The sequence below is a fragment of the Arachis ipaensis genome, chromosome B4 (assembly GCF_059453495.1).
Source record: "Arachis ipaensis isolate K30076 ecotype BB chromosome B4, ASM5945349v1, whole genome shotgun sequence".
Lineage (NCBI taxonomy): Eukaryota > Viridiplantae > Streptophyta > Magnoliopsida > Fabales > Fabaceae > Arachis > Arachis ipaensis.
In genome coordinates, this window is record NC_142439.1 from 14,603,095 (window position 1) to 14,616,005 (window position 12,911).

Consider the following 12,911-nt stretch of genomic DNA (forward strand, 5'->3'; position numbering starts at 1 on the left):
ATTAAATGTTTACTTTAAATAACCTTAACAAAATTTTTTTTATTAGCAAAATCCTAAATTTATTTTTCAGACACAATATTTAATTATTATTATTATTATTATTATTATTATTATTATTATTAATTTACCACTCTTGATTTAGACAAAAAATATAGATAAACAATTCTTAACTAGTTAACCCTAAATAACTACAATTAATATTTTTTTACCAACATAATTTATTCTCTGATTTTAAAAAATTACGGAAGCAATTACCAAAATGGAATAGATCTTTTACCTATAATGTAGCTGATTTTTTAAAATACTCTTGGCCATCTAACAAAAATTACAAAAAAATTATTTAACGTAAAATTACTAAATCTTAAAAATAAAAATATTTTATTTTTTAAATTATATATACATAAAAAGTACATTAAAATTAAATTCCATTTTAAAAAAAATATATTTAACGATTGAATTTTTCGTCATGTTTTAAAATTTTTTTGCGGTACTCTCATTTTAACAAATTTGAAGAGTACTTTTATTAGTAATTTGATAATTTCGATAAATTTTTTATGATTTACTCATGCAAAGTGTATATTTGTTCGTTTATCTCTAATTTTGCCGTATGATTTAAATTTAGTGTTTTACTAACATGTATTGTTAAGTCACGTATTAACATTATTATTAATTATTTTTAATTGATATATAAGAAATATATTAATTATGTAAATAGTCAAAAAAATTGTGAATTTGATGACTATCCAAAATATTTTACGTTGTCACTTTGTCGGTGCAATATTAAATAGCGTTAATAACCAACCCACTAAATAGTGCATGTAAACGGCCTCATTATTCTTTGAGTGCAAGAATAAAAACCCCAAAGGAAAATTCACTTGATCATTTTTCATTCTATCCATCTTCTCGTCCGTAATAATCTTTGTTGAGTATTTTGTTATCCTTAACAAAGATGGCAAAAAACTTAAATCATCCATCTCTAATCTTTACAATTCTTGTTCTAATCACAATGCCAATCTGTCAATGTAGGGTTTTCCACCCCAATGATGAGACACTAATTCAATCCACATGCAACCAAACACTATACCCAAATCTGTGTGTCCAAATCCTCAATTCATACCCAAGTAGCAGAAATGCTGATCTTAGAGGGCTAGCACTAAACATGGTTGATTTCATGAAATCAAGATCAATTGTTGCAGTGAACAAGATTCATCGACTCCAACAAGGTGCTACTGGTAGATTTAAGGGTGCCTTGGATTCATGTATTGGCAATTACAACGACGGAATCTTAAAGGGTGATGTGCCAGAAGCTATCAGCGGAATTCAGACTAATAACCCTAAATTTGCTGAAAATGCTGTTGCTGATGCAGCTAACGAGGCTTACTTTTGTGAGCAAGGGTTCAATGGTAATTCACCATTAAACAATGAAAACAAAGCTGTGCGTGATGGTGCAAATATGGCAAGAGTTATTGTTAGAATGTTGTATTAGATGCTCAAAAATTAAATATTGTAATAATATTTGAATAAAATGTTGATTAGCAAAGTTTGATCTCTTATATATATTTTAATTTATCAATATATTAGATTAGATTAGTTCTTTTATACCATAGATACAAGATAAGTCAATTATTTTTGAAACAAAATTAATTTTAATGCATTGCTATCATAAAATATGTTTATACGTATATTTAATTTTATAATATTAGTAAAAATAATTATTTTATATTTTAATCACGTAAATATTTATTTAAAATAATAAATTTAATTAAACAGCTATATGTATACATTTGCATGTCTATATATATGCGTGCATGTGTATATATTCATGTGTACGTGTTGTGAGTCTATGCATGTGTGTCTTTAGTGCATCGATGTGTGTGGGTGTGTAAGCGTATTTGAATTTATATGCCGGTTATGTTATTTTTAAGAGTACATGACTAAAATAATAGTAAAAAAAATTTAGAGTTTAAAACAAAATTTAGTAAAAAAAAATGTAAAAACAAAAGAACAAACAACAATTGAATGGTTCTGTGTACATGTGCGCACATGTGTCAATGCATATGTAAGTCTATCGACATAAGTAGATACAATGATACATGTGCGTGTGCGCCCGTGTGATATATGTATAGGTATTCATATCGATTATCTTATTTTTAAGAGTAAATTATTAAAATGATAACAGAAAAATTTTAACGCTTCCAAAATAATTTATCAAAAAAAATAACAAAAAAAATAAAAATAAAAATTCTCAATAATTATAGTGAAAGGTTTGCAAAAATTGTTACATTTGTATTTAAAAGAAATGTTGATCTGTGAGAATTAATATCTGTCAAAATTGCTACATTTTTATTTCACTCGTATTTTCTATTTTTTTTTTCGGTAATCAAAATAAAGCTTAATGCCAAAAAGAAGAAGACAAAAACAGTCATATAAATCGGAATAAAGTAACTCTTCTCACATCATCCCCCAAATTTTGTCTTAAGACTATTCGGGAGTTATCAACAAACTGAAATCCTGGATTTATAGTGATACTCTCCTTAATCATATAATCTACAATCCTATTACTTTCTCTGTAGTTATGTATGTGACGATCTATTCGTGTTTAATTTAATCTGCGACTGCCATACAATATGAATTTCTCTCCTTTCTACCTTGGGTTTAGGGCGGGTTTAAGTATCAATTTTTTTTTTTTTATATTTGTCTTATATTTTAATCAATAGTAATTAATTTTTCATTTTTATTTTATTAAACGTATTAGTTCTGTAACATTTTCCAAAAAAATTTCGACCATATATGATCTAATTATTCACGAAAAATATTTTAAAATTATGAATATAATAAATTCACGAGAACTTTACTACAAAAACAGCTAACAGCTCCATCGCTTCCCATTGCAAATCAATTGCTTATGTCCTTCTTCAATCAATTCTTAGAAATATTTTTAAAAAGATGGGAATAAAAAATATATTTTATTCCAAGAAAAATTAAATGTTGAGGTTTTAAATACAAAATATTTTTTATGTACGTATGACATACATGATCTATTATAAATAAAGAAATAGTTAAAAAAAATAAAAGAGTAGTTGTATGAAATATTTAAGATGAAAATATAAGAAATTAAAAAGAAAATTGAAGTAAAAAAAGTAAAGAAAAAATGTACATATGGAGAACCACTATATTATAATGGTGAAAAACATAAATAACAGAATATAGAGTCTTATTAAACGTATTAATAGAATTTTAAATGTTGGTGACTAGAATTATCTTAAGAAAATAAAAACATGCATGATGACAAAATTTATATCGGGGATATATTTAATTAATTGGATTGGTTAGTTTGTTTTGGAGTATATATATATTAATTTAAATGACAGAACTTTAAAATACGAAAAATTAAATAGATATTCATAATATATTAAGGAAATAATAATTAAAAATTTATCTAATTTAATATCTATAATTTTATGCATATAATATTTATAATTATATATTTATTATATTTAATATTATTCAATTATTCAAGTGGTAATTAAGAAATGCACAATAATAAAATAATTTTATACATATTTTTTAATTTATTATTTTTTAAATATTTTAAAAAAATTAAAATGTTTTGATGATAAATGTTAAAGATATAATTATTCATCTTGCTTCTTTTTATTAGTTTAAATTTTTAAGATAAATAATATTATAACATGGTATATATTATAATTCTATATTTGAAAAATATAGAATTTGATTCTTAATAAACTCTAAAAATTAAAAAAATAGTATAAAATAAATAAAAAAACATTTACAAAAATTAAATAAATTTAAAAAGACTCTTACTTAAGAAAAAGTATTAGAGATATAATAATTATTTATGTTGCATTCTTTTATCAATTTAAACTTTAGGATAAATGATATCATGACAACAAAAATTGAAAATAATTAATCATAATTATTTATATTTGTGACCGAAATATATGGTACTTGTAGACCAGTACATTTAATAGTAGTCAGGAAAATAAAGTTTTGACTGGAAAATTCCTTAACAATAATTTTGTCTTTTTTATTCTTTGACTCATGATTTAAATTTAGATAAATATTAAGAGTAATATTTTTTATTAATATTTTGACTAATATTTTATTTTTATACTATTAAAATTTAATATTTAAAATTAATTCAACATTAATAAAAAATAATAAATTTTATCAGTCTTACCGTATTACTCTTAAATTTATGGATTTAACTAACAATAATAAGTACCCTAAAGATGTAAAGACACACTTGTTAAAAATGTTAAATATAAACTTTTGTTAAAAACCTAAACATTTAAAATTTTCAATATTTTTGCAATACATTTACCAAATGATCATAAGAAACTAATTCAAGATACATGCAAAAAAACACCATACCCAAAACTCTATCTCAAAATCCTCACTTCAAACCCTAGTAACAAAACTACTAATGTCCAAGACCTAGCACTAATCATGGTTGATGACTTGATGTCAATCTAAATTAAATAATACATTGAACAAGATTCATCAACTCCTCCAAGGTGCTGGTGATGAAACTAAGTTTGCCTTACATTCGTGGAATTAAGTTTGGAAACCCTAATTATTTTGCTGAAGAAGCTATTAATGATTCAGCTATTAATGATTCAGTGGACAGTGGTAATAATTCACCACTCAACAAAGAGAACATTGATATATGCGTGATGTGGCACATGTTGCAGGAGCTATTATTGTTAGATTACTATTGATTCAAATTCTCAAAAATGAATACTGTAATTCTTTGAATACAATATTGATTAATAAAGTTTATTTGATCAATACAAGTTTTCTAATTATCTGTGTAATGGATAAAAATATATTAAAAAGAAGTTGAATTACTTGAGTTACCTCCTAATCCTCTAGGTTGCCTTTAGAAAAGATTGAGATTGAGATTGAGAGACTAAGATTAGAAGACAAAGATTAAGAAGTAGAGATAAAATTAAATTTTTATATTATATTTGGTATAAAATATACTAAATTGAGTTATGTCTCAGTATTATATTTAGTTTAAGATAAATATAGAGATTAATAAATATATTTAAAATTTAAAAAATTAAATGAGAATATTTAAAAAAAAATTATTAAAATTTTTGTCTTCATTCACAAAAATTTCAGTCTTTTATGTTCCCACAAAATAATAAAAAAACTAAAATTTTATATCTCAAAATTAAAATTTTAATTTCAATCTTTAACTACTAAAAATAATACTAAATTTAATCTCTCAATTTCAGTTATAGACTCTAAAAACAAACACTATCCTAATGATTTTTATCTGTGTTTCTAATCCTTAATAATTAAATGACTCCCGGATTTCTAAATATATTGACAATTCCTAGCAAAGATCAACTATGAAATTTTAGAAGGAATTTGGTTAAAAGACATGCATTAAGATATATTATTTATATTGGTAATGAGATATAAACATAAATATTGTATTTTAAAATAATAAATTAATATATTTCATATTTTTTAATAGAAAAAATATAAAAATATTAATAACAAATATATTTTATTTTTTATTTTTATTATTTTTATTATTTTTATTATTTTTTATAATTATATTTTTTGTTATTATATTTTTTTAAAAATAAAAATAGAATAAATTAGATGTTATAATTTATTTTTTAAATATAATTTATTATTAAATAAAATATAAAAATATTAATTTTTATGTCTTTATTTTTTATTAATTGTTTTATATATTGTAATTTTTTTCTCATTCTATTCTTAAAATCGAATATGATGTAATGAATTGACAAATTAAATATCACTTCAAATATATATAATTATTTTTTATCATCTAAATATTTAATATAATTATATAGATAAAAACTAACATGTAATTATTTTTATATAAAATTATTAATAAAAATTATTAGATAATTTAATAAATTTAACTAAATTATTATTTAATAATTTAATTTTTAGCTATTAATTTTATATAAAAATAAGCGCAGGTGAGTCTCCACCTTAAATAAAATGCACCATAGAGAATTTCCAAACATGCACTACTTAGTTGGTGATGTCTCTATACATGTGATGTTCGGTTCTGAAAATAAGAGCAGATAATCCCGTTGTCCACATCACAATGTACATGTTCCCTACCTCATTGCATTGTTCATTGCTTCTTATGTTTTACTATTATTATGTTATTCATTTTTCATTTTAAATTGTTATCGGAATTGGGTTCTATCGTTGACGCGTTATTTTCTTCTTTTCACACCATGGATCGTTTTGTTTGATGGGAGCTACTCAAATGAAGATGCAAAAAACATCTTTTTATGAAGATGCTTTGTATAAAAGTGTGATTTATTGATTTGACCACACTTCAAATAAAAACAACACTTTTATAACATATCAAAATCTAACCCTACACTCCATCATCTAAAGGTCAAAAAGAAAAATCATCACATGAAGACAATTATAATATCTTCATGGGAGTACCCACCTTGTTTGATTGTGGGGTTTTGAAATCATATAGTCGGTCCAAACGGTGATAAAATATTATTGATGATATGATATGGTGTTTGTCTGTTTGTGATGTTAGAATACAGCCAGGTATAGGTTGGAAAAGAACCTCAATCAGTTTAAAGGGGTTTTCCTTTCTTCAATTTCTAATTTCTAATCAAGGGGGACCGTATTTCATTTGGTACCAACTCTTGGCGTCAAAGGGTCCGATATAACATGACATTTTTTTTTTGTTTTTTTTTTTTAACATAATCATTTTAATACTCAGAAAATTTTAATCTTGACAAAATTTTATTTTTGACAAAACAAATCCGTTAAATATCTGTTTCGTTTTACAAAATGGCTTCATTATTAACCTATCACTTTAAATAATTAGGCTATTTTATTAAACAGAACAGATATTTGAGTGTTCATTTTATTAAAAACAAATATAAAAATTTATTTTGTCAAAATTAAAATTTTGTTATTTACTTACATACAAATTTTAGGAATTTATATTTTACAATGTATTATAAGTCCATTTTTAAGTCATAATTTTGTTATTATGTTTAAAATATTTTATTTTTGTTCTAAATATATATTTTATTTTGTGTATTTTTAATTTTAATCAAATTAAATTTTTAAATATTATTTTTCCATATTATTATATTTTTCTTTTTTCTTATTTATGTATCGATTTCACTTTAAAGTCACTATAATTAGTTAATTACTATTATAATTGCTATCATTACAATATCATTACTTAAAAAAATGATAATAGAATAAAAATATATTTACAGAAGAAAAATTTTAGGTATTAGAATAAAAAAAAATTTTAAATATTAAAAATAAAATTAGAATTTAATCTAAATATTATGATCTCTAATATATATATATATATATGGGCAATTTACGCATCTAAATTGTTTGACCTTCAATATTACGTAAATACATTGTTTCCAAATTTAATACGCAAATGCATTGTTTCACTATTTTATGTAAACCGCTACTGGCAGTAGCGGTTTACAGGTGTACATAAACCGCTACAACCAGCCGCGGTTTATGTGTGTGAGTGTGTGAGTGTAAACCGCTGCTGCCAGCAGCGGTTTACGTGCATGTGTGTGTGAGTGTAAACCGCTACTGCCAGTAGCGGTTTACGTGTATGTGTGTATACTATTTAAATAATATTATAAATAAAAAATTTAATTTATCATTTCACAATATAATTTAAAAAATATAAATATGCATGTAATAAATTTTTTATTTGTATTTATTATTAAAATGAGATTAAATAGCAAATCAAAGAGTGAGTACTCACAGAATACTAAAATATATAAACTAAGACTAAATTTTTTTTTATCTTCATCCCTTCTAAAACTCATGAATGATAAAATAATTTATTTTTAGTAAAAAATTCACTAAAGCATACACTTTTTCTTTAAAAATTACTTCATTTTTTATCCATATAAATCATATGATTGCAAAAAAATATATACTCCATTTTCTTTCTCTCAATTTTTTTGTAACTTAATTTAGCGATTTCTGTGTTCCTTTAGCAGTCTACGTTGATTAGAAAAAATGTTTGTTTATGCTAAATTAAGTTACAAAAAAATTGAGAGAAAAAAAACGGAGTATATATTTTTTGCAATCATATGATTTATATGGATAAAAAATGAAGTAATTTTTAAAGAAAAAGTGTATGCTTTAGTGAATTTTTTACTAAAAATAAATTATTTTATCATTCATGAGTTTTAGAAGGGATGAAGATAAAAAAAAAATGTAGTCTTAGTTTATATATTTTAGTACTATGTGAGTACTCACTCTTTGATTTGCTATTTAATCTCATTTTAATAATAAATACAAATAAAAAATTATTACATGCATATTTATATTTTTTATTTTATTCATCAAAATTATGATGCCATCACTATTATTTATCTAATTAATCAACTGTAAAATACAAATAATTTTTATTTTTTGGTATAAGACAACAAAGTTACACAAATAAAAAAAATCATTTAGCTAGAATCTCAAATGCAAATCAGCAGCAAAGAACACAACCCATTTTCCAAACTCTCCAATCTCTTTTGTATGGTTGATATAAATAAAAGAGAATGAAGTGATTTTTAAAGAGTAAAATATATAATTTAGTAAACTTTTGGCTAAAAATAAATTATTTTATTATTTATAAATTTTAAAAGAGATGATAATAAAAAAAATTAGTCTTGCTTTATATAATTCAATACTTTGAAGACTGTATTTTTTTATTTGTAATTTGGTCTTACTTCTAATAATAAATACAAATAAAAAAATTATTACATGCATATTTATATTTTTAAATTATATTGTGAAATGATAAATTAAATTTTTTATTTATAATATTATTTAAATAGTATACACACACATACACGTAAACCGCTACTGGCAGTAGCGGTTTACACTCACACACGCATGCACGTAAACCGCTACTGGCAGTAGCGGTTTACACTCACACACACATGCACGTAAACCGCTGCTGGCAGCAGCGGTTTACACTCACACACTCACACACATAAACCGCGGCTGGTTGTAGCGGTTTATGTACACCTGTAAACCGCTACTGCCAGTAGCGGTTTACATAAAATAGTGAAACAATGCATTTGCGTATTAAATTTAGAAACAATGTATTTGCGTAATATTGGAGATCAAACAATTTAGATGCGTAAATTGCCCTATATATATATATATATATATATATATATATATATATATATATATATATATATATATATTATCTTTTTGTCCACTCAATTTTATTGTTTTATTTCTTAATTTTGTGCAGTTCTATCATATGTATGCCTAACTCTCTTTTAAACAATTAAAAGAATAACTTCAATATTTTAGCGGCAGGTAAAATTTCCATGTGCCACAGAGAAAAAAAATTGTCCAGACTTTAATGTGATGGCAGAACTTCTTTTATATTGAAATAATAATTGCTACTTTTAGATAAAACAAAACAATAAAGTTAATTAGTGGTAGTAATTAAGAATTAAGAAGAATACTAATTATATTTTGTTAGTTACCAACTGTCTTTGGTGATGCTTAATGATTCTTCCTTGATATTTGAAAAGAAAAATAAAAAATAATGAGGAATTACAGCAATCATGTAGTTTTTGTCTTAACAAAATCTAAAATCTTAGTTGCAAAACGGTGGTCCTCTCTCTCTCTCTCTCTTTGCCATTCTTCTTTTATCGTTTTTTATTTTTTAAATAAACACAAACATCTAAATTGAATTAAAAAAAATATTTTAACATTATTCAAAAAGTTAATATTAACTAATATGTTTATTTAGGGGGAGGACCCTCTTCCTAATTTGTTTAATTTTATATTTCAACATGAAGGGATTAATTAAGAGTTAAGACACAAGATCTAGAAAGTTCTCAAATTTGGCATCTTACAATGAAAGAGGGAACAAGATAGAAAAACGTGGCATTGTGAAATATAGACATCCGTTATGCAAAGCCATTGTAATTTGTAACCTTAAACAATGTGTAAATAACACCGTCCACACATTCCAGCCCATGGTTCTGAAACAGCAAAACAACCAACCAGTCACAATTTTCACAATTTCAAAATTAAGAACATAAAATACATGACATGCATAATTACATTTTAAATATAGAAATTACATAGAAATGTATATAATATGTTTTTTAAAAATGCACCCTTCTCTTTTTGATATATAGACACCGACAACTACATATGTCCATTCAAAAACTCATATTAATCTGAGAAGAGTAAACTATATTAGTCCCTCATTTATATTAGAATAACTATATAAAGAGAATAGTTTAATTTAAATTTTTATTTCTATTACATACTTTTTTTTATATTTTTCATAAATTATTTATTCCTCACAGAATTTCTAAAAATAAATCTAAATTGGTTGTTATAAAAAATATTAAATTATATAAAAATAATCAATAAAAATACAATTTAACGGATATAAAGAGCTTTGTAATGTATTAGTTAGGGTTAAGTATGATTTTGGTCTCTAAGGTATAGGTCGAAAATTTTTTTCGTCTCTAACTTTTTTTTATGCAAAATTGTCTCTAAAGTTTAAAATCAAGTTTTAAAACCGTTCTTTTTACTTAAATCTTAAAATTTTGAATCAAATTATCTATAATAAAAAAATTATAAAAAATTTTGATGTATATTTTAGAGACAAAAATAATACTTAACCCTGTTAGTTATATTGAAGGTAAAATTGCACAAAAGTTAATATATATTTTGAAAATTGAAAAATAGTGTAATAGCCTTTAGGCTTAAGAAATGAAATACCATTACAATTTAGTAGTGTAAACATTTTCATTTGATAGGATAAAAAAATCACTATCATGATATTCTTTGAAAGGGCCACAAAATGTACAGAAAAAAGAAATTGAACAAATCAACAAACTCAATCGAATCGATCATTTTCTTTAGGCGATGATTTTGAGAGGGTAAAATAAATAAAAAATAAAAAGAAGTAGAAATTGAATAAAAGAAATTGAAGAAAGAAAAAAAATTTTACCAACTATATTAGATGTACACTAAAATCAGTCACTATTAAAATATAAATACATATTAAAAATAAATTAAACAATATATATTTATATATAAATACATTTAGTAATTGATTTTGATGTATAAATAATATTTTTGTTTTTCCACACACACTAACAACCAAACTAACCTTAAATAGCATCCAAGAAACACCGTTCTCATAGTCTCATTCCCTTAAAATTCTTCAATCACTTCCACTCTCACAAATAACAATGGCTAAAACTCTTCACATTACTTTTACCATTACCATCATTCTCCTCTTTTCTTCTTCTTCTATTCCCTGCACACAATCCCAAACCACCAGAGTGTACTACTATTGGAATGAGAACAATGGTGTTGAAGATCTAATAGAGCAAGTATGCAAAAGAACACCCTTTTATGACTTATGCATTTCCACACTCCACAACAACCCTCTTCTAAGCCCCAAGAGTGACATCAAACAAGTAGCACTCATAATGGTCAACAACATTCTGTCAAATGCAACTGACACACTCAATTACATTGAAGCCCTTTTGAAGCACACAAAGGACCCCCAATTGGAACAAGCTTTGGCTCTTTGTGCTGAGTCATATATCCCTGTTGTGAGGTTCACTCTTCCACAAGCAGCTGTGGCTATAAGCCAGGGACACTTTGCCTTTGCAAGTTACTGCATTTCTGATGCTGTTAAGGAAGTTAATTCCTGTGAGGGTAGATTGGTGAAATCACCTTCTGATAAGTCACCTTTGGGTGATAGGAATGATGTTGTTCAGAAGCTTGTTGATGTTGCTAATGCCATTATCAAATTGCTTTTGAAGGCTTGATGATGGGTTCGTTTGTTTTTTTGTCTCATTCTTCTCATTCCTCTTATTACTACTACTACTTAGTACAAGTACTATTTTGTAGTTTATTGTTTGTTGAATAAAAACAATTTTAGCCTAGGTGGGTTGGTTTAGTTTGCACAAAGTATGATTCTTTTTGTAATTTCACTAATTTGAATCACCCTTTCAATTTAGTTAATTATACAACATTGTCCACTTTTTTTTTTCCGAAAATCTACCAAGTAAGTTGATGTTTGTTTCATAGTTTTTGGTTTTTCAAGTATATATCCTCAACCGGACAACCCCACAGCAAAAAATTAATCAGCCGCAAATTTGAATTCTATTTAAGAGTTTTCGTTGGTCAATGAATTACTACATATATAAAGCGATATTTGAATTCTAACACTTGCGTAAACGGAAGATTGAGCTAACTACTCAACCAAGTTTGTTTCATAGTTATTAATAATACCCATTACTAATGATCAATATGGGATTTGGAAAAACTAACAAACAAAAGAGACACTAAGGATGAGAGCAGATTCAAGAATCCATGTCCCATCTAAGGAATCTTCCTACCTACTTGGTAGTTTTCTTTTCAAATGTGTTATACTCCTTTTTAAATTTCTTATTCAGTATACTCTTGCATCATTAGATAGAGTATAAAAGTCTAAAACTCATTGCATATGAATCTCACAACTAATTTAATAATAATAATTAATAATAATAAAGTATACATAAATTAGAATGAATAAAAATAACAATTTTCTAATTTTCTTTTCTTTCAATGATCACATACAGAGAAATAATGTCACAGGTGAGATCATGTTCATATGTTCTAGCTATTACTCAAACAAAAACATACACATGACTCAGTCCAAAGTAGGATCTATTTAGCTGACACAATAAGCATCAGGAATCACATCCACAGCATTCTTGGTTCTTGCTCTTTAACGAGAAAATTTCCTTTCTAGTAAGGAAAGCCATTATAAAATATATAAAATCGAATTATAGTCATTAACTTGGAAGGCTAAAAAAAAAATCACTTCAACC

General features: G+C 24.8%; 2 protein-coding genes across 2 annotated transcripts; both read left to right on the forward strand.

Annotated features, from left to right (window-relative positions):
- The first annotated feature begins 853 nt into the window (after positions 1 to 853).
- Positions 854 to 1,532, forward strand: LOC107637604 (cell wall / vacuolar inhibitor of fructosidase 1-like). Its single transcript, XM_016341000.3, has one exon. It carries the CDS (start codon positions 950 to 952, stop codon positions 1,484 to 1,486), a length of 537 nt encoding a protein of 178 aa, XP_016196486.1. The 5' UTR covers positions 854 to 949; the 3' UTR covers positions 1,487 to 1,532.
- A 9,698-nt stretch (positions 1,533 to 11,230) lies between these two features.
- LOC107637605 (cell wall / vacuolar inhibitor of fructosidase 1-like) lies at positions 11,231 to 12,065 on the forward strand. Its single transcript, XM_016341002.3, has one exon. The coding sequence runs from the start codon at positions 11,277 to 11,279 to the stop codon at positions 11,862 to 11,864; it is 588 nt and encodes a 195-aa protein (XP_016196488.1). The 5' UTR covers positions 11,231 to 11,276; the 3' UTR covers positions 11,865 to 12,065.
- Positions 12,066 to 12,911: the final 846 nt, after the last annotated feature.